This window comes from Chiroxiphia lanceolata, chromosome 1 (assembly GCF_009829145.1).
Source record: "Chiroxiphia lanceolata isolate bChiLan1 chromosome 1, bChiLan1.pri, whole genome shotgun sequence".
Lineage (NCBI taxonomy): Eukaryota > Metazoa > Chordata > Aves > Passeriformes > Pipridae > Chiroxiphia > Chiroxiphia lanceolata.
In genome coordinates, this window is record NC_045637.1 from 86,414,354 (window position 1) to 86,439,840 (window position 25,487).

Below are 25,487 nucleotides of genomic sequence, written 5' to 3' on the forward strand. Positions count from 1 at the left end.
GTACAGAAAAATTACAACTTGCTAAACTGTATTCGTAGTCAGGCTCTGTTCATTAGTATCCATTGCATCCTCTTACTCTTACTTGATTGTGACTGCTTGGAGGCTGTGATTTACCCATGGAGATTTCAACTAATCTTAAATCTCTGGAGAATATAAATGATCTCTACGTGCACAAGTTCTGTAAAAGCCAATATATGCTGTGTTTAGTAGGTTTATTGACTGTCAAGCTATACAGAACATAAAGTTTGGGGTAGTGGAAGAATGGGCTCATGTGGCACAAGTGAATTGTTTGTATGCTATGTGTTTTGAATCCAAAGTAGATGTGCGTGACCTTTACATGGAAGCGAGGACCACTACGTTAATGCTATATGACTGCATTAGATGTACACAAAATTGGTTTGAGGGAAGTGGGAGTGTATAGTGGCTTGAAACCAAATGTAGTTTTATTATACTTCTCATTAATATCACCAGTATGCAAAACCTCATTTTCTTTCATATTTAAAATTGTTGCTGAGGGATGAATAAGACTATTTTAAAATGTTGACTATAGGTCTAATACGAGATCTGATTCTGTTTTAGATAAAATAGTGTGCCTAGCAGAAAGTGCTACTATATAAATACAATACATGTACCTTTGCTGAAATTGTAAAGGTAGCAAAGTACTTAGAGTTGTCAAGGATCGCAAACTTCACTCTTTTTTGGAGGTTTTATGGATTCAATATGTGGCTCCCAGTTTCTTTTACGTGATTACTCTTTAATAATGATGAAGTATTCAGAATTGCTTCCTGAAGGGATTCTTGTATAATGAGCAAATCAACAGAAAAATGATCAATAGTTTAATTGCATGTCAGCATGGTGTAAGCTTTTGTTACTAGTTCATCTTCACCCTGTAATTCTGAAAAGAGTAAAATAGAAATACTTTCTCAAGTCAATATGGGCTTGTTTATAAGTAAACAGTAAGCAAGTTTTCATGAAAACAACTTCCAAAAACTGACTTATTTAATTTACTACTGGAAGTTAATGAAACAAACTTGTGTGTATGTGGAGTCAGCCAGTCTCTTTTTAGATGCATCTGGCCAGACATTCTAGAAATACGGTTGCTTTCAGTTTGAGGATTTTAGCGAGCCGTTTGTTGTGAAGACAGCTGTAGCAAGTCATTCCAAGCTCCCCATATCTGTTAGTGGAAAAACTACTGGTAAAATTTATGATAAAAATAAGGATACTATACCAGGGAGTATAACATATTGTTAACATACCTCACACATTCACATTCATGTTTCTACTCTGTTGTGACTATGTCTGAAATATGTCTGCACAGATAAAAGCGTTGTTAATTTATGGTTCTACACAAATGCATCTGCTGGAAGAAAGCTCCTAATAACTTTTCAAGACAGTCAAACATCAAATTTCAAAAATCCCTTCGTTAATATACCGTTGCCTTTGGGCAAGATTAATTTGCAGGAATTGATTACATGTCTAGCTTGGTCTTTCTCAAGATAAATATATATAAATATAAATATATATATATATATGTAAATAGGGCAGTTTTTCCCCCTAGGAATTGTATAGTTCGCATCTTATAAATTTGCAATAATAAGTAGCATTTGGTAATGGTGTATTTGAATGTGTGTGCTTTTTGTCTTATATCAGTTTCTTTTGGTTTCTGGGAACATACATGGAAGTTCTGAAAACATGAGCAAAATTCTTCTTCTGTATTGAGTGCATCCACTTTAACTAGAGCTTGCACAGAATGTCTGAGTCTCTTCTCAGATAACTCAGATTTATTTTCTTGCTTTTGTTTTTTTAGCATTAAAAACTGTAGTTGCCCAAAAAGATGCTACCATATGTGGATCTAATATAAATACTTTTACGTACAGCTGTACCTTGTATCACATATGAAGTACTATCCTTGAAGTTCATGTGCCTGCTGGGCACTTTTGACTAATTTGAGTGAAAAATAAGATATCTTAAATTTTCTTCAAATGAAGAATAAATTGAAACTTTCTTCTCCTTCTTACATAAATCAGCATTTTCTGCTTACTGTCATTCATGAAATTTAAGGTCATTGGAAATACTCAATCATGCTACTTAAGTTTTTAAGTTTTGTTTTAACATTATCACTTTTTCATTGAACACAGAGAAATGTTGAGACCCTCATTTTTAGTTGCTACATTTGTTTCTCACACTATTTCCCCTGTATCTCTACTTTTCATATCTGTCATCACTTTTCCTTGCATCTCATTAGATTTTTTTTTTTTCTGGTTTTTAAAAACTGTTGTTTCATGCCCCTGCTGTAATCAGGTGCTACTGATGAAAGACTTCTGTGCCATGTCATTATGTACGTAACTCCTTTGTACCTGCTTGTGCTAATGGCCATTTTGATATGAAAAGAAACTTCCAGAAAACAGCTCTTCCTCTATATAATTGCACTTTTTCTTGTGCCTGCCTTTAGATTTGTTTCACTTAATCTGCTGTTTGCTTTTTGTAATAGAAATGATTTTAACTATCTTGAAACATGTTTAGATTACAGAAAAACTTAAACTAGTAAATTGCTGCTTTCGTGTCCATATAAATAGCTTTTCATACATGTTAAATGTAATTCTAATAACTGACTCTGGGTTCCTGCTACCACCAAGTTTTCTCTCAAAGTGTGACAGATTCGCCTTTGCATACAGTATGCTTTGCATAGCAAAGTTCACCCAACTTGTGAGCATCAGAGAGGGATTTTATTGACTTTTGAGTTAAATGTTGTGATCCAAAAATGACACAGTGAATTTTTAGAATAGATAAGAATATTTCAGTTGGAAGGGACATAAGTCCATCTAGTCCAACTGACTGACCAGTTCAGGGCTGACCAAAAGTAAACTTGTTCACCACAATTAGTTTCTGAAGATGGGGTGCAGCTGGTGGTAAAGAATAAAGGGGGAGAGTGCACCTAGTGATGTATTGCCAATGAATATGGCCAAGTGCTGAGTGTGTGTCTGGACTGAGGGATGAAGATTGTCATGTTCTCATCAAAAAACGCTTTAAATATTTTTATTGCATAGTCTTAAAATAACTGGAATACATGTTCCATATGAGTATCGTAGAAACTCTTGGTAGTTTTAAAAATGCCAGTGTAGAGAATCTGTTTTCACAAGGAATTGGCTCACATGCTTTCGTTATGCATTTGTAAGACAATAAAAACTAACAAAACATGCTGGCTGTCACTTGGGATATGCCTGTGTTTCTTGTGTTTTGTGTACTATGAACAGACAGATCAGTGTATTCTGTTTTGCCAGATAATTATTTTAACTCAGGATTTCTTTCAGTGCTTGTGTGTAGTGGAGATATGTTCTGTCTCCCTTCATGTTTCTCTGACTTCTGCTGTACAGGGATCGATAGACAATGATGGTGCGAGATCACTTACAAGCTCTTAACCTGTTGATGTCCTGCCATTTTAAAGTTAAAATAGAAGCATTTTGTACAGAACACATTTCTGTCGTATGTGTAATGGTAAAATCAAAATGGTAAAATTCATTTTACTTAGATTAGATTTCAGTCTTTCGTGGTCACACTACATGTGTCTGTAATAACAGATTTAATTTCATGATGAGATACAAGTTTATATTTCCATCTTACAGGAAAATTATTTGGGTTTTATGTTTTTGTTGGGTTTTCTTATGTGACTTTTAATTGTAAACTGTTCACAAGACTATGACTCAGTGAAGAAATGAATATTCATTTTTCAGGGGCAGATTTCCTCAAAAAGATTTGGAGTCACTCTTTCCTGGGATGAGCGCTGATTTCACAAGTGAAAACTTTTCTGCTGCCTGGTACCTGATTGAGAATCACTCAACAACAAGGTTTGTTGCTATCATATAAGTAATTGCTTTAAACACAGGTCAGTTGATGGTATTTCATTATACAGCGTTGTGTCATTGGTGGTTTGCATTTACAGTAATAGACCTGTAGTCACTACTGTCTCTGCTCGACTACAAACTTGAATCAACCAATTTGTTCAATGTGCTTCTGAAAAAAACTTCATTTTGAACAACACCTAATTTGTGGTGGGGTTTTTATCCCCCACACCAGCCCCCCATGTCAGATGGAAGCTATCTTTCTTCAGACAAAAGCCCTTTATGAATCAAGAAGTTAGGCACCTAGCCTAGAGTGGAAACTCTAGGTGTTAAGTCATGACTGGAGGCACGGGTAAGGGCACTTGAACAGATGACTAAAATTGTTACTAGTATCAATAGTGTTTAGTTAAAAGGTAACACTTGTGGAAAATGCTAAAGTAATGAGTGTTGGACAAGTGAGTAGGAACTTTGAAGTAAATCCGTTAAAATCTTGACCATTAAATCTTAATTTTTAAATATAGTTCATAATATGAACTTACATGAATGCATTACATAAATATATTTTTGCATGTCTAACTGAGTTTGGAAACTTTGATCTGCTGGTGTTTGGACAATACTTTTTCTTTTTTAGCTGGGTATTCTGATTAACATTTTAAAAGGAAATACCACTTTTCAAATTTATTTAACATACTTCTTTTCTATCTAATGGTAGATAGACCGTTATCTGTCTGGGATGAGGGAGGTGTTTGGCTTTAGGAGCTCCAGAAATAACCATTAGTCTACTTGGGAAATAATTGAATTTCCTCTCAAAATGATGGCACATTGAAGGGCTAGAACAACAGCTAGACCACATTTTTACCTAGTATGCATGTAGTGACAGCATCTTTTGAAATCAAGTAACTAAGAGGAGTGATTAAAAATTTATTTTATCTGTCAGAATCTGATAACTTCAGGGATCACCAAGTTTTTAAAAAAACTGAGGGGATAATAAAGTGAGAAAGAACTGAGAGTGAGAACGCATCTGATGTAGTTGTACTTAAAAAAATTCTTTGCATTTGACACTTGGACTGTTGCCATTTTGTTGCTCATTCGTGTGGACACCAGTGACACTGCCAGGAGAGATGTAGAACAGATCAAGAGTGGTTGCAGAGCCCTGGGGACAAAAGTGAAGAGCACATGAGCTATTGAAGGGGAAGGCTTCGGGTAATAGGGGATGCATCCTGTAGATTCACAGATGGCTGTACCACTGGTTTCAAAGGCAGCCTTTTTTTACTTCTGTAGCCAGATCCATGACCAAAGAGCAAAGCCTGCTAGTGAGAAATGGGGTGCATTTGAAAAAGTGGAGTGGGAGCATCTTTGCCAGTGGGTTTACACTTTGGTGGCAAAGACTTCAAATTCAGAATATCAGGGAGAGTGCTGTTGGTAGTTACAAAACCAGTTGGAAGCATCTAACCTCAAGTGTCCTTACACACTCACATGCTACCCAGGAAACAAGTATGAGGAGACGGAGCTCCACAGGTGGGATTAGACAAACATATCACTGGAATAAAGTGGTGGATGGGAAGAGGCCACCTGAGAAAGATACCCAGGAAAGAGGATAGGGACTTGACCTTCATGTGCAGGAACAGCTTCAATAAATACATAGTCCCTCTTATGGACCAGGATGGTTAAGAGCTTGTTCAGGAGGCTGGAAGGGGTGACATTACAGTGGGATGAGGAAATGAACAAAAGTTTTCCTTAAGCAACTTGAGGAAGTTTCCAGAGAGCAGACCCTATTTTTTGTAGAAGAGTTTTAAGGTCCCTCATATTTATAAGAGGGGAATCAATCCCAGAGGCTTGTGGAGAGTTCTGGGAATGACTTCTAACTTAGCTGTTTAAATGGGCAGTCAGGGGTGCTACTTTCCTAAATCTGGTTCTTGAAGGCAAGGCAGGGGATGTGATAACCAGTGACAGCCTTGGCTGTAGCAATTGTGAGATAGTGAACTACAAGACTCAAAGAGGTGTGAGGAAGGTAACAGCAGAGTACACACCTGGGATTGGACAACAGCCATACAAAATAAAATCCAGTGTTAGTAACATGCCATTAAATACCAGTTGACTGTCTAATGCAAATCATCTTCTGGGGTGTATCAGCAAGAATGTGTTAGGTAAGATATGGGAGTAATTATTCTGTTTGGCATTATTAAAACTGCAGCTGAAGTGATCTGCTCAGCTATGGCCACTGCTTTAAGAAAGATATGAGCTGAGCCACAGACCCAAGAGTATATAAATGTTGGTGGCTATACAACTTGAATGAATTAGGTGCTTTTAGAAAAGAAAAGAAAGATCTAAGACTTTGTCTAGTATCAGCTTAAGTACTTCATCTTTCTCGCTGAAAAAAAATTTCATCGATTTGTGTCTTTGCATGTCAACAGTTTCAAGTCATGGTCCCATCGGTCCAGTGGAATAGAAAAGTGTTAATTTTTGCTCTTAAATGAAGGAAATGATTTTTTTGCATATTAATTCAGTTTATATTGATTTATAAAATCCAAGTCTTAGTGTTGAAGGTGCAGAAGGTGTGTGAAACTCAACTGGAATAAATGCTCAAAGGGTACAGTGGATCTAGTCATATTTTGAATCTAATTATAAGTATATTTTTAAACAAAGAAGCAGCAAAAATGTTTTGGTTGGTGTTTTTCTCTTCCCACTTCAAAATGCGTAATCTTAAAAATATTCTGGAGTTGTATAAATATCTGTCCTATATAATTTGTGCTGTTTTTCTGGAAACACAGCAATGGTTTAGTTCTTGTCCTCTGTATAACCTCAGGTATTGGGAGTGCTAAATGTGTGGTGCACTGATGTTTTAGTTAGCTTTTGTCTGTATTTTACTTGAAGAACATTCTTTTTGAGAAATCAATATAACATCTTTTTTATTATGTTTTTTTTACTCCTGGCAATATCCTGACAAAAATAAATGAACTATTTAGACATATTGTTAGATCATCAGATAACATGGAACAGTGCTTAAGAGGAGAACTGTACATATTTTTGTTAGTTTGAAAGTGCTACTGGTAAGTACTTTTTGTAAACTCAAGTAGACCAATCCAGCTATTGAGTAATGTGATTTCTGTCCAGCAGATGGAAACAGGAAATAAGGCATAGTATTGTGACATCACCAGTATAAAAAGAAAAATGCTTCTAGGTGCACCAGTGTGCTTTGTCTCCCAGCAGGTGGTGATAGGCTTCTTGCTGCTTGGGCTAAACTTTGGTTTGTTCTCTTAATGGTCTTTTTCTACCAACTCTTTTTAAAATGGGCACAGTATTGGTGGAATTGTCTTTTGTTGTAATTTCCGACTTCATTGTTGTTTCCCTCTCCTCACTGAGGTATAGTGTAGTTTTTTGTTTGATTCTTTTGTATTAGAGAGAGGAGTTTGACCTGCAGGTAGGTGGAAAGACCTTAGGGATGAAAATCATGTGCTACATTTGTATTTTTGAGCTTGTTCATGATGGTGTTTTTATAGTAAATCCAGTAGTATAACTATTGAGATCACATTCATCATCAAAACAAAAAAAAATTTTTTGCAAATAATGAAATTTTCTTCACGACATAAGACTTCTAAAATAATTGCAGCTACTTGGAAAAAATGAAAATGTGAAATGAAATGTAAAGTGGTAATAATCGAGAAATATTAGGAAACTAAGATAAAAAGAAAGCCACCATACAAACAGTGATGATGAGTTGCAATTAATATTCCCCTATGAAGTGTCCTTCAAAAATATTTCAGTAGACTACATGTAAAAACCATACTTTGATGGTGGGAATGGGTTTAGCTTTTCTTTATTTCTGCACTAATGTTGATTTCAATTCTGAACTGTATGTTCAAACCAACATAAAAATATTGAATGAACCAAAAAAGTGAAAAAGGGTTGTGCACTAAGCTGCAGAGTTAAACAGATATCGTTATTAAAGAGATTTCTAACATCTCAGTAGATAATCTAGTGTACTTAGTTTAGTGAATTATAGTCACCTATTTAATACAGTACAGACAGTTCATTAAGAGCAATATTGCATGTGTAGAAGAAACTTATTGACTAATTCGTATTATAAAGAGATATCTTCCATGACAGGAACCCTCCATTTAGGATTGAAACTAAAAAAAAACAAGATTTGTGGACTAACAATAAACTGTCATTATTTAAAAGCACACTCGTTAGCAATTACTTGGTCTGTAATAGTTGTTCTGAAAGTTACTGGTTTTATTTTCCAAGTAGTTTGTTCTGTTTATTCATTAGCTGACCTTATTTGTTGTTTGAATGTCATGGAGGTTTTCTTGTTTGTTTTCAGTTTTGATCAGCTCAAAACGGCTGTTGTGAATTTGAAGAAACAAGCCAATAAGAAGAATGAGGGGAGTCTAGCTTATGTGAAAGGAGGTCTCAGCACATTTTTTGAAGCACAAGATGCACTGTCAGGTAAAGATGCTTTGCACTTACTAAATACAGTATTAAAGGAAAGACTATGTGCATGTATGGTTACATTTCATATTAAGAATATAGTTTTCCTTCACACTCTATACTAAAAGTGTTAATGAGCCCAAAATCTGTGTTGTGTTACTGGAACTGGCTAGCTGATTGTTGTGGTATATTTGCAAAAGATGACATCAAATGTATCTTACAGGAATTGAAGGCATTTGATGAAACTGCTTAGACTACAAATGCAGGAAGAAATGTTAAACTGGAGATGATATAGATAATATATAAGATGACTTGAAAACTGTAGCAACAGAAAAACTTGATTTTATGATACCTTATCCAATAGTCAGATGGTAATATTTATATGAATATCAAGCTCACTCTTAATTTGGGGAATCAGACAGCCTTTATATGATGCTTGCCATTGGGAAAATGAGGTTATCTTAGTTGCCATTTCAATATTTATATTTATATTTATTTTATACACACACACACTTTTAAAGCATAAAATGTCTCTCTGGTAAGAGTTCATTGTGGGCTTCTGTAGTCCAGTCTAGTTGGGCTGGATAAGAAAGCAACAGTGTCCAGTAAACCATCCCTAGTAGGTTTGTCATTTGCCACTATGCTGATTATCTCTCCTGGTCACTGATCCTGTGTTACAGGTATCATGGAGTAAGAAAGCTTATATCTAGGTATAGCCTCAGCCAAGCTAGCACTTTGGTTGGCTTTAGGAACACTGCTTTGGAGTAAAAGTAGTGCTGACAGACATCTGTGTTACCTTGTAAGTTTATTTTTTGGATCAGCAAATACTTAGTAGGATTTACAGAAAGCTAAGGCAAACCTTAAATGTGGGGTTTCAGAAAGACTGAACACAACTGTTAAAGTATAGGCTTTTTTGAAGACTGATTTTCTGATAAATGAAGAGGTCCGAGAGCAAGTAGAAACTTAAAAAATATTAATAAAATAAAGGTAGGGAAAGCAAATTTATTTATTTCATTAACAACTATATTATCAATTTTAAAAAATTATAATAGTTGTATATTGTTTTGCATCTTTTGTCTTTATCAGTGTTATTTTTACCTGAAATTGGAGTTTATTGGTGCAGTCCTTTAGCTAAATTATGAACTTAAAATTTGGGATGACTCAAGTGGTCCTTGGTGCCACTTTTTGTCTAACCAAAATGGCTTGGTTTTGTCTTCCCCTCAGTGATTCCCCCTTAAGTGCTCAAAAGGAAGCAGACTTGTAGCTTGTGCTGTTATACAGTGAATTAAATTCGTACAACAAATGACTAGTCTTGATGCTGTTGTAAAAGAAAATTAGAGACTTAAAGCCTTAATCTCTTATAAAATTCAAAACTGTAACACTGGAGTTCAAGTGACTTATCAATACACTACTTAGTTTTTAAATTTTGAAACCAAATTCTTAAAGAACATGGAGTGCAGGTCGTAACTGCCTTCTGTAACATTTTAATGCACATTTCTCTGTTGAAATTTCATATTAAATGCATGTGCCAAAGTGGTTTTGCTTCTTTTCAGTCAAAACAACCACCCTTATTGCATATGAATTTCAGCTTGAAATGCAGATCTACTTATTTACCCTTTCTTCCTCCATATGTAAGATATTTTTGAGAGAATGTAGCTGAAAAAATTGCATAACTTTTTAAAGACTTGAACTTGTGGTAGATACAGTCAACTGTTAAGTTGGATGTGGAGAGGCTTCCAGTAGTAGCAAGCAAAAGGGATGCCTTTGATGCCATCATCCAGTCCTTCTGCCAGATGTCAAAGCTTTCTCCAGAACATTTGATCACTGCAGTTTTCTCAAATGAAAGAGGACAAGAATTGAGCATAAGCATTATTAGCATTGTTCTAGAGAAACAGCTCAGATGCAAATTTTAAAAAACCTCAACAACAACAAAACCACCAAACTAAAAAACCCAAACAAACAAAACAAATTCTTCAGCATGCAGTTATAAATTCAAGCTTTTTAACAGAAGAACATTAAATTAAAAATCCAGTTATACTGTGGCTAGGCAGTGTTTGTGCACATAATGGCACTTTCCTGCCCTTACACATGTAAGGGTGAATTTGTATGTCTTATTTTCTCCTTTAAAAGGATGCATACAATACAATATTTTTGAAATGCATTTTGACAAAACTATATGAGGAATAGTTGATATTTGAAAGATTGTTTCAGCACAAACTCTTAGGGATGTAGCCATTGTTCTGCAAAATTATTATTTGAGGCAGAGCATACAACTGTCACAGATGAAAAGGGAATCAAAGGAAAATCATTATTAAATGTATTTATTCTACCTTCCAATATGATTTAAATTTTCTGAGCTCATTTTGGTTTGGATTTTTTTTTAACTTACTTCCTTTGGGAAGATTTCTAATATCTAATTTATTTTCTAAAGATATGTTTTTCTTGAGGGCAAAAACTCAGGCACTCAATTTTCCTCTTCACATATCTTTGAACACATCTTCTAACCCCAATGGTTATGCTTTATAAGCTGCAGATCTGTTCCATTGTTGTTACAGAATGGAGCTATCTGTAGGCAGTTATTTCTCGTAGGTTTCCCTAAATTAGTACAGGATGTTACTTTTTGTAGGAGGATCACTTTAGGAGGTATAACACTTGCTTTACCGAGTACTTCATATTCATCTATTTGCAATGGAAACCATAAAACCAGTCCTAAGATGTTTATTGTATTTTGTGATTTAGAAAGTGTTTATTAAGAAAATAGGAGCTCGAATAGGCCAGAACCCTTTCTTGTTTGGTTTAATTTCTGGGAAAATAGAATTGTCTTATCAGATCCTTATGTCTCTCTGCCTGTTAGCTTGGCTGACAGTTTGACAGTGACTCTGCTGCAGAGATGATGTTCAACAGGAAGTTTGTTTCATCAGCTGAAGGGAACTGTAAACTGAGCTGAGGGGAACAGGGCTCACCTCAACTTGACCCACTTGTCAACGTCGTGGAGTTCAGCTGATTTATTTCCTGTAATTCTAATTGCAACCTAGAAAGTGGCATTCCTGAAAGGTTGGCTGTTTATATGTTTGTAGTTAAGACATAATTTATTGTCATGACCGAGTCATATCCCACACAGAGGTCTTTGGAAAGTTGGCAAATTAATTTTCTTTGAATATACCTTTTCAGAAATGCTCTTTGCTCTTAGGCCGTGGTTTCTTCTCATTTGAGTGAAAGGAAAAAAGTTGACAAATGACTACTGCAGTCATTCACTTAGGCAAAAACATGCAAGTATGACAGTTGTACTGGCAAGTAAAGTTGTCTTTGAAACATGAGTATCTTGAACAAACTTGAAGTTTAGATTTGACTCTCTAGTTTGCCATGGCAACAGTTCTTGTGCAATTACAACTGCAAACACATTTTACACGATTTTCAGGAAAAAATCTGTAGGAAAGAAGCACTACTGACTATTACAGCACTGTTCCTTTTTTCCTCTTCCCAGTCCTGTTCAGATGTGTGGCCTATGGGAATACCTGTATGATGGGCAACTTGGACTATAGTTGTCCTTTTTCCTACTACCTTACTTAATACATAAGCTAGGATAACATTTAGCTGAAATGATCCTATATCTGGTCGATGCCTGGGTTTTTGATTTTTTTTTTCTTCCTATAGAGTATTTTCACTTCATCCCCTAAGGCTCATTCTAAGATGAGCACGTTAATGATCCAGGATCAGATTCAGTGTGAATTAGCCTATGCTGTTGCCATTATGCCTGTTAAATTAATTTTCTCTGAAACTAAAACAAAAGAAATCACCTATTAAATTGAGTCAGAGTGGGAAGTTGAGAAGGTGAGAAGCTAAAAGCTGAGGCTTGTCTGTCGTATAAATATCCCTTTGCTTCTGACTTTTGAGGAGATTTGTCATGTTTGAATTTAAAGGGAGTATATAAAGCCAATTTTTCATTAGTGATTCTGTTTGCAAACTAGACTGATGACTAGTTTTGAAGTGGTTTCCTTTTGTCCAATTAGATGTCAGTAGCACAGTATGGGTATGGTATACCAGGTTTTGCTGTTGTCACGTTTTGTTTTGTAACAAATCTAATTCACACTTTTGCTTTACTTCACTTTCGTATATATTTTCCCAGATAGTAAGAATTTTTATTAAACATATGGATTTGGGTAAATCAAATTTAAAGATATGATTACTACCTAAATGTTACACAGCTGACTTGAAATATCTAGAATAGCTCTCTGTCCTCTGTGTGGTGTACGTCTGTTAATGTTGTCTTTCGCATCCCACTTCAAGTGACAGAATGTTGTCTTTGCAGGGTAAGAACAGCCTAGCTACTATAGCTAGTAAATTTAAATATAGTCATTCATAAAGGTTAAGAAAGAACAGGGCCATGGAAACAAACTTGCAAGGGTAAACTAAGATGCTACATGTGTCAGCCATGTATCTAAGAGCATATCAGTCACTTCAGAATAGCAGTTCCAATGCATGTATGTGCCCCACAGTAGGTGCAAGTTAGATTATTTCAGATTAAGAATTAAGATCGTGCCTCCAAGTAGTCTTGAACTAGTATCTGATATGCTCTCAACTCACTGTCTAGGTTTCTGAGAGGATGTTCCTGTCTGAAGACTTGAGTTAGCTTTGTGCTATGCTTACACTTTGTGCTGACCGAGAAGGATAAACACTATCATTGCTTCATATTTTGTCCTTACATTTATAGGCCTACTCATGTATGCACAATGAAAAAATAGGCATGCTAAATTAAATTAAGTTTGTCTGTTGAAAACTTACATTCTGATCTTGCAGCACTAGATAACAAGGGGGGGCATTGAAATGAGGAATGTATTCTGGGAGAGAGATGACCTTCCAAAGAAGTGCCAGTAAAGTGTGTAAATGGTGGTAGGTAGTTTAGTCTTGGGTGAGTGCTTCCTTTTCATGCAAGGCCTATGATCAATTTCTGTAGCAAACCAATTTTTATTTTAATGCAACTCTATAAGAGCAAAAGTTATGTGATCTTGGTTGATAAAAGGCTCAAACTAGCCTTTCATGCAGGTTCTAGTATGACATTGTCTAGAAAGTGGTTTTTGTCTCAAGCAAGAGATGATCTGACTTGAAAACATGAAACAGCAGGAGTTGTCACAGTCCGTAGTGAAAATTTTGTGCCCAGGCTTGTACCTGCTTTTATGCTGACTGCTCTTATATCTTCTTTGAAATCAGTAATTGTTTTAGAGATGAGAGCTAATTGCTAGAGGAATTTATCAAAATGGATGCAGTAATGACAGCTTATAGGTACTATGTAGTTGTCATATTTTATGAAATTATGTTTTTCAGGTAAGTTAACTTTTTTGTTTGCATTTGAAAAATAGTAAAGCATCAAAAAGAAGGAAAATATGTTTTGAAATTGAAATTTTCAAATAACTAGTGCTGCAATTGATTGCAAATGTCAAAAAGTTACTTATAATTATATTTGAGCCAGACTTAACCTGCAAGCCATAACACCAGCTTAATTGCATGATACATTGTTCCGTTTTGATTTCCATATCACTTTTTAAATGCATGCAACATTTAAAAGCTGCTTTTGTTTCTACCATCAGCTTTCACAGATCCAGGAAGTTTTACTGTGTCAGTAAAAAAGAGAATATAATTTTAAAGTGTTATGGTAAAGGCATGGGTCCAGTCCCAGAATTTTTAGTGGATCCATAGGCAGAATAATAAACCCTGTTTTCCTGTCTATTTCTGAGACGTTTGCCTAGAAATATCAGACTTGCTTAAATATAAGCCCATGTGAGAACAAGTTATCAGGCCTCACAGTGTTGTTAGACTAAAAGTTTTGGTCTCTTATTTTCATAAAACCTCCCCTCCTAGCACTGTGCTTTAATTGCCTTAAATTAGCATCTTAAGTCTGTCCATTTTCTTTGATTTTTACCACTGTGTTGAGTAAGCAAGCTTGAAGAAGTAAATGCTAGAGAAACAAAACACGTAAACACAATTAAAGACATTTACTTCATTTTTTTGTAATTTTTGCTTGGATTAATAATATTTACCAAAACAAAACCAAGTTTGCCATGCCAGTGGAAAAATATCTAGAAATCTCAGAAAACTGGAGGGATGACCAAACCAAACTAAACTTAACACTACTGACTAGGGACCATGGGAAAACTTTTTTTTTTTTAGGTTTTGATAGTGTAATGTATTAAGAGCTCTGTTCATGGCATGCTGTCTTTATATATTGCTATGCATTCCTGTTGAATCCATTCAGAGTTTTTACCCTACATAGGGGGTACTGTCCTCATCAATAACTTTCTTACATCTTGTTCAAGTTACAGAAAAATCACTGATCTTTTAATAAAGGAAAACAAAGGCATTTTTGTTCCAAAGGCATTGAGCATGAATCCTGGCAGCATGTTAACATGTGTTCTTCGTTCCTCCATTACTGTGCTTTGGTGCCAGGTTCTTGACAATTACTGTATCAGATCTTCTGAAATACTTTGCTGAGTCGGTCTTTCACTTTTTGTGTTTTTTTCCCTCCTGTTTTCTGCATCTGACTAAAAGGATGTGATTTATTTCAGGTGCTTTTTGCTTTAACGACATTTCTTTGGAAATGGATAAGCTTTTCAGATGTATCAAATGCCATCTTTTAATCAGAAAATGATGAAAACTTGCTTCTCTGTTGCTTTGAGCTGAGTTAGGCTGAGAAAGTTTGGAGAATACCAATACTCTTGGGGCCTATCTCGAAATATGTTTTAAAAATGTCTAATGAGTAAATCAAGAACAAAATTTGCAAGTCAAAAGCTGCATGAACCTGGTGAATATGGTTTAATTTGTTAGATTTATGGTTGCCATAAATCTAAAAAAAACCCCGTATCCTTCCTTAGATTCAATAAAATTGTTTTCAACACAAGTAGCAATGAATTAATTGCAGTTAATTTTACTGCAGTGCCTGTATTATTATTTGCCATATTCTGGTGTATTCAGTCACAGCTTAGAGATTGTGAGCTCTGAACTTAGTCTCTTTACTGTTATTAGTTAGTACCTCACTGCAGCTGTGAAGTTTGAAAGCCTTTAAATACTGGGAAACTTGAACATATATTGACAAAGATGACACAAAATGCAGTTAATTTTCTGGCCCTAGACCTAGCCTTTCCTCATTTGTATTTATTGTATGCTTCTTACAGCATTGCTCCTCAAAAATGAGGAACAGATTCTCCTAGGTTTGCAACTGCTCTTCCAACTTGTATAGTTTGTGTCGGGTAAATCCAGGGTAACTGACAATTCAAGAAAAAACCCCATCCATCCTTTACTTCAAGGCTTCAAAGACCTAAAATTTTCTCCTTGCTCTTCTTACTGCAGCCAGTGATGAGTGGAGGGTACGAAGCTGCATTTGAAGGTAATCATAAGTACTGGATACTGTGAGGAGAATTAGGCTGGCTTTCTGCTTACCCTTGGCCGTGTGCTTTTTTTCCTCTTCCTTTATACTGCAGTGCTGCAATTGGGGCAAGCTTTAGACAAGCTCGCTGATCAGTAAAGAAACGTTTCTTCCTCAGTGAGTTAGTTTTCCACCAAATCATCTCACTACAGCTGCCCTGCAGCTGTGTGATTGCTAGATCGAGCAAAAGGAAGCATGTGGGTGCAGGAGTACAGGGGTTGTCCCAAACATATCATTCTCCTGTTAGATGGTTTTAGTACTCTAAGAGGAAAAAAAAACTTAAATGTCTCTAGATTCTTTCCAACCAGATTAGGTCTACAGATATTTTTCTTGACTCCATACAGTTTTGTTTGTCTAAGCTTCTAACTCAAAGACTTTTTGTCTGGTCCCCATAGAAGGAATATACACGTAGCTTTTTAAAAATCATTTGATGCATACAAAGTAATCGTAGACTTTCCGATAAAACATAGCATTTTTTGCTCTGAAAACTTAAGACTTTTTTATAACTCAGCTTAGGAATACAATGAATACACTATTGCTAAATCTGTTTATTATGAGTAAAAATAGCTTCAGTACACAAAGTAGCACATTAACATGTAGAAGGAAATATAACAAATTTATTGTGTGTAGACAGAGTTACTTAGGTAGGTCTAGACCTTTACCATTTGTCCTAAATTAGAGTTATTTTTTTCCCCTCTGATGACTTTAAGAACAAAAATAACGAGTTGCTCTTGCATTTTCAAGAAAGCAAGACTTCCTGGAATTTTTTGTGTAGGATCAAGGGATTTAAGGGTCAACTTCAGATGTTTGAGAATAATGTAATTTTCTCTTTTTTTTTTTTTTTTTTTTTTAATCACATACTCCCATTCCTCATCCCATTCCTCACCTATTTTCCCCATCCCCCCAGTGAAAATTCCACCTTTGATAGAGGCTGGAGAATATCAAGGGCCATCATGTTTTGGAATAGCCACTTGCTGTAGGACTGAGGCCACAGGGCTGCCTTTACTAAAGGTGGTTTCTGTCCTTGTTCACTTGTTCTTAATTTGCGTCTACATGGAAAGGGCATGTAGGGATGGCACTGTAGGGGAAATCAGTTGGCAGTGGTGTCTCTAAGCTTTTTATGTGAAGTTTAGGGTGGTATTTGAGAGTAGTTCAAGTACCACCTGGTGGATTGAATTCCAGGCGCCTCTTACAGCACATTATAGTCATGGAGTGCATCTTCTAGTGTTGTTTCATCTTAAAAGAATCCGGTTGAGGGACTCAGGTTGCTCAGCAATGCAAACCAGAGCAAGATAAGCTGGAGCAATTGGGAGACTGGTTTCAAAACTGTATTTGTGTTTTGAACTAAAATATGTAATTATTTGCTTTCTTCAAAGCCCTGGATATTGCTCTTTTCAAGGATAGCTTAGCTTCACTCCATCCTACTGAGAACCAGCAGAAAGCAGTAGGAGTTTTCTAAGCCTCAAATTTATCTAAAGCAATAGGAGCTGATGGCTATTTGATAGAGCAAATTTTACAAATGTTAACAGATTAAAAATTTTAAAGGAAAATCATATTTTTAAATAATTGTTTTATATATGCTCCATATATACAGGGATACTACCTAAAAAAAACCCTGGATACTGGTTTGGATCAGTTGTATTGAACAGAGAAGAAGAGGGGAGGAAGGCTGTAAGAGAGGGGAAGTAGAAGAAAGGACTACCTACCCTGCATTCACTGTTCATATTTTCAGAGTGATATAGTATTATCAGGTTGTGCTGATAAATTTCCCCCCTCCTGAAAAAGAAATTATAATAAAAGAACAAATTAATGCTGATACTGTGCATTTTCACATCCATTAGTAATACCACAAAGAAGTAATAATTGGGAATTTTATCATTTTAGGACAGGAGAAAATAGCATCTTAAAATACAGCAACTTCCCTTCTGTTTTCATGTTGTTTTGAACAAGGGTATCAGTGTTTCTGTGTAATGGTTAATGCTCCAAGAAACTCTTAAATTATGTGTTTTGAGAGTGCCTTTTTATAGATGAAAACAAGTGAAGTGAGCGTGTTCTAGCAGATCATTTCGGGATCATCCAAATTCCCCATGACTCTCTTTCTGCCCTTTTAATTGGTGGTCATTTCCTTTTGGTAAGATCAGTGATTTAGAAAGCAAAGTATTTTGTGCTTAAATGATACCTAGTTTTCAAAATACTAATTTGTATTAGTACTACAAGATAGCTAATTTAGATTATAGTTGCTAGTAGATTATTCTGTCCACATGGTTTTGTTTTCCTTAAGCATTACTGTCTTGTTCAAGATGATACAGGAAGTCTGTGTCAAAGTAATGGTTAAAATTCTGCAACGTCTGGCTCTAAGCCCTGTTCTCCACTAGTCTCTGCTGCTATGAAGCATGTTTGTATTTTTGCATGTCTAAAAAGAAAAATAACACTTTATTTTTAATTTTAAAAATGTTTAGAAGCGTCACTTTGATGTAATGTATTCCCACCTATTAAAATGTTCTGCATTTTAACTAGACACTTTATTCCAGCAATCCATCAAAAACTGGAAGCAGATGGAACGGAAAAAGTAGAAGGATCCATGACGCAAAAACTGGAGAATGTACTGAACAGTAAGTTTTGTCCTTCCAGCAGCAACTATTTATGGATTTTGGACTTTCTAACAAGCTTTAATATATTCTTAGGGATATGGTAGAAAGTAGAAAACAGTACAGCCTCTTGTGCCCTTCCCTGTTTGATACTATGGTTTTATGGTGTGATAATACACCTTTTGAAATAAGTAGCAGCTCTTCCCATGACTTTTGTTGGTGTTTGTGATAACAGAATAAATATCAAAGTAAAGACGTGCTAAATCATTTAACTTTGGTGGTATCTCAATTTTGAGTGGACAAAGGAAACAGAGGAAGTTTATGGATAGACAGAACTGTAGAAGGATGAGCAGAGCTAAATACCAGGATTGTAAAAAGTTCGAGTAAAAGCAGAAAAAAACCCAAATATAAGCTGTTTGCAATAACAAGGTCTATTAACAGGATCATTTTCACTTAATGTGTTGGCATTTAGACTATTTGGCCATAAGCATTCTTTCTAGAAACCTTGAAAAGCTGTCAGTACTTTCTTTTCTGTTTTTCTGTATTAGCTCTAAGGTTGCATTGAGAGAGATGGCTTGAATTTGCTGCAGTTCGGCATGTGTTTCATCAGATCAAAAAAGTTACTTTTTTTTTTTTTTTCATTCTGGGACTTCTGCCAAGATAATTTTACTTTGTTTCATTGTGATTTTTTTCACAGAGGAAGGGATGTTTCCCTTAGTGCTGTATCAATAAGCAGGAATGACATGCAGATAGCTGACTCAGTGTTGGAAAGTCTGAGTGTGTTTTATGAAATCAAGAAAGTGACATGGAAGTTCACTGTTTTTCTTGTCTTGTGTGAAGAAAGCAGTGACTGTATGTGTGTCTGTGTGGGGAGCACAAAGAAAGCAGAGGTTTTTGTGAACAACTCTAGCTCGTTTCAGTAGAGATTCATTAATTCTCACAGTAAAGGTGTAGTTTGAACATTGTTATTGCCTCATCTTGTTTTCTGGAATAAAAAAAAAAACACCAAAAATTTTTAAAATTACCAAAAAAATCACAAAAAAATGTCACACCACTATATAAAGACTGTAGCGTGTGTCTGTGTGTGCAAGATATTTGGTACATCTACGGTAGAAGTAAGAAGCATGTGCTGAAATTTTCCAGTGCAGTTCTCAGTGCTCTGTATTTATGCCATGTCATGCACCAAGCACAGATTCCTTGGAGAGCGCTCTCCCTCGCACAAAATTGTGTGAAAGATTTTAAATAAAAAAACAAAAATGTTGGTTTGTGATCTTTTCCTATATACACTAATATGAGACAAATTTACCTGCAATGTATAATTACTGTTTCATTTGATAAATGGTGGCTGAACTCCGTATGTAGACAATGCAGACTGTATTTCAAGCTGGATCTGTAGAGGAACTTGTGCCAGACACTTCAGAGTGTTTTTAAGTTTGGCTCTGCTATGAAAAGAATTGGCTGCTTTTCCTCATGATACTTTGCAAGTCATGATGGGTGGGAGGCAGGGAAGTAGGAATACAAGGATTTAAAAAGAGTAAATAACATTATGCAAAGTAGTTTGGGATCAAAGCTTTGTTTCTTGTCTGACCATTGAAAAGCTCCCATAATCCATGAGTAACAGGGCCTGCTTTCAAACATGACTTCAATTCTTTAGTCAAATTTTACATTTTATGGACTATAGGTGCATGTTTGGGGAGACATTTGGTGTTGTGTGAGCTTGGTTACAAACTCCTAAAAATAAGGATGTTTTCCACACCATCTGAATGTATGTTAAGAGGGTGCCAAATTATTGAACTGAAATGGCATGGGGTAGTAGAAACACAGTTTGGTGTTATAGGTGGAATTATAAATGTTTGGAGTTTTTGCAAAATTTAATTGCTAAACAAGCTGTTAAATATATGTTATTTAAAACATATGGTGTCCTATAATGAATTTAATGAAGAATTGCACATTAAAGGAGGTCAATCAAATTTCATTATGTGATGCTTTTGTCAGGCTCTGTGACAGACACTGTTGGATAACTAGAGATTTATTTTGAAGTAAAATATTCATGCACTGTAAATGAATCATTTGTTTTGAAAACATAGTTAGTCAATATAAGACTTAGAACTTTGTCCATGGGTTGTTTAGGTTTAGATTGTTCATCAGTAATCAAGAGATAAAGATTGTTAATGTTGAAAGGATTTGGAGGGATGAGGAGGGAAGAAATTTTACAATATTTTAATTCTAAAAAGATAGACTTGCATGAAGTATTGAAATTTCATTAAGACATTAGTAGGTAATTTGGTATATTTCGATTTCTTTGTAAAACAGAAAAAGTACCATTAGGAAAAAAAAAAGTAAAATCATTTACCTGAATTAAGGATTTGTACAGCAAAGTAATACACAAAGAGATGAAGATAGAAATCACTGTGCTTTTCCTGCAGTTGTCAAATACCTTTTTAAGAGATTTGCATTGAATTTTTACAAAAAAACCAAACCAACAACTTTTTGAATATAACTTCATTTCTCAGATACAGTACATTGCTTCTGGGTTGTTAAAAGAAAGCACAAGAAACATATGAATTCAGACAAAGCAAATGTTAACTTACTGGAAGGACTTACAAAACAAGCATTTCTTATAACCTTGAGAAAAATCATACTTTACCAGTGGTCTGTATTTAAATGTCCAGCTAGCTGTTTTCATTGTGCATTTCTCCTTAATGGATTAAAGTGCATACTGAATAGTATGCAGTAGAAATAGCTGTCCTGACAAAACTTTTTTTACATCAAGGCTTCAAAATTTCAACAAAGTTTAAACATTATTTAGATATAACAATTATTTTACAAAGACTACTTTTAACATGAGCGGGCCACCCACAGTGTTGACTAGAGAAAATGGCATGCAAGCCACCCAGTGAGACTGATGTAATTTTTTTCATCTTTGCTTAAAGTATAGTCACTAGACCAGATAATGTAGAAACTTCTGCATGCAACGATCAAAAAGGCTAAAACAGTTCCACTTTTGTTTTTGTTTTTTTTTTGGTTAATTAAAAGTAAGTCACAAGTTGAAAAATGCAAATATTCACATGCGATGAAAATCTTCTCTACCGTAAATGTAATTTTATTATTCTGTGTTAGAAAATAATCTCCATTAGAAAATAGAATGCTTTCTAGTTTGGATAGAAAAGGTTTTAGGGCTATATTTAAGGTATTTATTGAAGAGTATCTGCAGATAGTATAGAGACTTAAATGCATTAAATTGTTGAGCAAGGCTTGATCTTGTGTGTAATGAAGCCAGTAAGACTTTCAATGCAGTGCGAAGGCAATTCTGTTACAGTGACCGGCTACTTAGACATTTTTCAGCCATGACACTGTCCTTATCTTAAGGGACTCTTAAGTCCCTACTTTTTAGGGACTCACTTAAATATCAAATATTGCTAATAATTTTTAAGACTTCATTTGAAAACACAGAAAAATTATTTGCAAAACCTGGTCATAGCTTTTAAAGCTATGATGGTTAATATCATAATTGAATTATATTTTTTTAAAAAATAAAACTTTCTAATGCTTTTTCCATATCCTGAGATGCATAATTTGGTTGTAAAATGTACATCTGGAGCCAAAGCAAACTATAAAATATCTGCAGCAAAAGCTAAGCATTTGAAATAGGAAAGAGTGATTGTTTTTAATTGCACAGGGGTCTTACCACATTAAAATGCTAAGTGGTTCCCTTTGAAATAGTATTTCAGCAGTTGTAAAATGTTAACACAGTTAAACAAAAAAGTATGAAAATCAGCAATAATTACTCATTTGCTCTAAAAAACTTGAATAACTCATTAAAACGAAGAAAATCTGTTCGTGATTTCAACTGATTACTTACTCTACTTTCTCTTATTGTCATCCTTTTTGAAATAGGAGCCAGTAACACAGCAGATACCTTATTTCAAGAAGTGCTGGGTCGCAAGGACAAAGCTGATTCAACGAGAAACGCACTTAATGTTCTTCAGCGTTTTAAATTTCTTTTCAATCTTCCCTTAAATATTGAAAGAAATATCCAGAAGGTATAATCCTTTAAAAATAATTTTCTATTTGCTGAAAGGAGTCTGTTGAATTTAGTCTTTTTCTTGACAAATATAAATTCTTGGTTTTGTTTTTAAGGGCGATTATGATGTGGTTATTAATGACTATGAAAAAGCCAAGTCCCTCTTTGGAAAGACAGAGGTTCAAGTATTCAAAAAATGTAAGATATGCACTCTGTTATTTAATGGGTTTGGTGGCTTTTTTTAACTTATAGGCTAAAAAGCACATAGTAGACTAAAGAGCTTTATGTGGATTTGATATGAATTTCTATCCATACAAATTATGGATTTATAGGAACCATTTACACAGTATTTCTGGCAAGTATTCTGAGTGAGTTGTATATCCCACAACATGAAATCACAGCCAATTTCATTTATTTGTTCAGGCTTGGTATTACTGGACATAAAAAATGTACAGTAATTAAAATGTGACTTTGGGTATCTCTCACTGGCATATTGTTGAAAGACTTGAAAGTCTAATTCTCTGGTTTTTGTAGGACTGTCATGTACAAAGTTTTCGGATGTGGCTTGTTATTATAAAATGAGTTATATTGATTTCCACGTTAACTCCAGAAGTGTCTGATATCCTATGAAAATAATGTAATTTTGAGTTCATAGCCCTGCTGAAGGACTCATTGGGTTTTTTCCTACTCCCTACTCCTAGATTATGCAGAAGTTGAAACCAGAATTGAAGCTTTACGAGAACTTTTGTTGGATAAGCTGCTTGAAACTCCATCAACATTACATGATCAGAAACGTTATATAAGGTAATCATTTGACTGGTGCCTTCATCAGCCATATGGTGTTAGATGTGTATTTAAATGTTTCCTAAATATGTTAGTGAGTAGTTTTACTGTGGTTTAAATACTGATTTTAAAGCTGTAAGTAGAGTATTTTGAGATTTTATGATTATATAAACAATAGCAATGGAATGTTACTTTTTTACTGAATGACTGAAAACCAGTTCTTGAATGAGAATAATGAAGCATAATTGAGTTTTGAATTTAATTTTTTTTAAATCTTTAAGGCATGTTTAGATTCTGTTGCTTTCTCTAAAGCATCATATTGCAAACTGTGTTTGAAATGATTACTTGCAGTTTGCATACCTCAAAATAGATTCCTTATTTATTTTTCTTACACTTTAGCTTGGCTGGTGTTGAAATGGAATCATCCTGAGTCAGATAACAGGGAGATTTTAATCCAGACTGCCATTTGAATTTGGCTCTTTTACTGCTCAGGCTAAATAGTGAAGTTACTTAATATTTCATGAACATGAACTGGTTCCCCAGTTTTCATTAACATTTCTAGATTTTCCGTTTTTCACAAATACAGAGTACACAAAGCTGATATCAAAGTGTCTTGTAGGGATACTGAGACAAGTTGGACGGACCTTCTGCTGGTAGACGTAAATCTTATGGTGCTTGGTGCCAAACTTTAGAGTGCTCTGAAACATCTGATGGCTTTATTTAGAAAGCTTTTGAGGCATGGATGCTGCTAGGGCTCCTAGTGTGTCTTGACAACTTCACTGCTTTTTTCAGTTACCTTAAAAGATGTGGACTAAATGTGCTTTGTGGGAAGCATTTGTAAAATTCTGACACTTGAACGAGGTCTTCAATGTTTTGTGTGCACACCAGGCCCAGTCCCATAGGACCAAGTGCGGTGTTGGTATCTTAGGTCCCTTTATGTTGTGTGAGTTTGAGTACAGTGACCTGTGTGCATTTATCTAGAGTGCTTCTCATGCTTTTGCATACTTTATAAATACTACCTGTTTATTGGAATTGTGTTTTGAGATGAATAGTTAAGCATTTTCTGTCTGTGAAGAAGTCACTGCTATTTCCTTTCTCTGTCAGTCTTGAAAAGTATAAAGAGCAATTGCTTTATCTAAGCCATTTTTACCTTTTCTAAGGATTCTTTGAAAGAATCGTAGTTGTACATGTGGCTGATTCTAGTTGGATTTTGTTTGGTGGTTTTTTTTGTTGTTGGTTGGAGGTTTTTTTGTTTCTTGATTGGGTTTGTGGTGCATTTAGTTTTTGGGTTGGTTGCTTTTTAGTTTTTTGCTAGCCCCTTACCTTGAAGTATTGAATCTTTAAAAGCATCCCAGTCTACATTAAAATAGACTGTGTTAATGTAACTACCAAATGTATTCCACACGTAGAACAATATAATGAGGGAGAGCAGGGAGTGAACAAATGTGGAATAATTTAGTTCTAATAAATTGACAGAATCCCAGCCTACAAAATGATTAAATTAGTTTCACTACTCTAGATATGCTAAGGTGGCTATACTAGTGTAAATTTTCTGGAGGCAGGGTGTGAAATAAGTTTTCTTCAGAGCACTTCAGCTAAAAGGAAATTAACAAAATCCTAATTTTAAAATTGTTTTGATTAACCCTGCTGTTTTTATGATGTTTTTTCTGCCTTGATACATTTGTTTTGTATGTCTCTGAAGTCTAAGGCTGAGCAAGACCTGAAATACTGTGATTTTTCTCCCTCAGATATTCAGTGTTTATAATTAAGCTTCAGTTCATGTTTTTCTCTCATTGTCTTATGGTATTTACATTGTTAATTATTTTATACGGTCCAGGAATAGTTTACCATAGCACTTAACAGCCAAGTAGGTATATTTCTTTCAAGACCAGTGATAATTTTTTTATTTTATTTGGGGCCTAAGAGAAGACTGAAGTCCCTCTTAACATTGACGAAGGACTTGAGCTCATAATCGATAAATGTCACCCTGTCAGAATGGTTAGTTGTGTAATTTTCTCATCCATCCAACCAATCCTACTTTGACAGTTTATTTTTTGTTCAAGCACTGCAGACAGTTGTCAAAGACAGAATTTTGCAACGCAGTCATAATTAACATTAGGTATTATTGTAGTAATACAGCTTTTGTGAGGGAGTAAAACATTCCTGGCACTGCTTGAGGTAATATATCAGTATACTTCACCTTAAACTTCTTGAATTTTTTTAATCTGTCCTGCATCTCATTAATGCAGAATATAATGGAATGCCTTAAATAGTAGAGCAGCTACATCTGTTTTTGAAAGTACTGTTGTTAGATAGTCTCAAATGCTATACATTAAGACTATATTCCTTCGGTGTTCTCTTTGAAACCACAGCAGCTGACTTCTAATACTCCTCTCTCCCTAAAG

The 25,487-nt window shown here is 35.0% G+C and overlaps 1 protein-coding gene across 3 annotated transcripts in view; it reads left to right on the forward strand.

Annotated features, from left to right (window-relative positions):
* Positions 1 to 25,487, forward strand: part of EXOC2 (exocyst complex component 2) — a 125,595-nt gene that overhangs the window by 25,472 nt on the left and 74,636 nt on the right. For all 3 annotated transcript variants that reach the window (XM_032689453.1, XM_032689461.1, XM_032689469.1), the window contains 6 exons: positions 3,732 to 3,845; positions 8,164 to 8,288; positions 18,219 to 18,299; positions 22,173 to 22,318; positions 22,416 to 22,497; positions 23,001 to 23,103. In XM_032689453.1, coding sequence (XP_032545344.1) covers positions 3,732 to 3,845; positions 8,164 to 8,288; positions 18,219 to 18,299; positions 22,173 to 22,318; positions 22,416 to 22,497; positions 23,001 to 23,103 — 651 coding nt within the window. The remainder of the gene's footprint in view (positions 1 to 3,731; positions 3,846 to 8,163; positions 8,289 to 18,218; positions 18,300 to 22,172; positions 22,319 to 22,415; positions 22,498 to 23,000; positions 23,104 to 25,487) is intronic.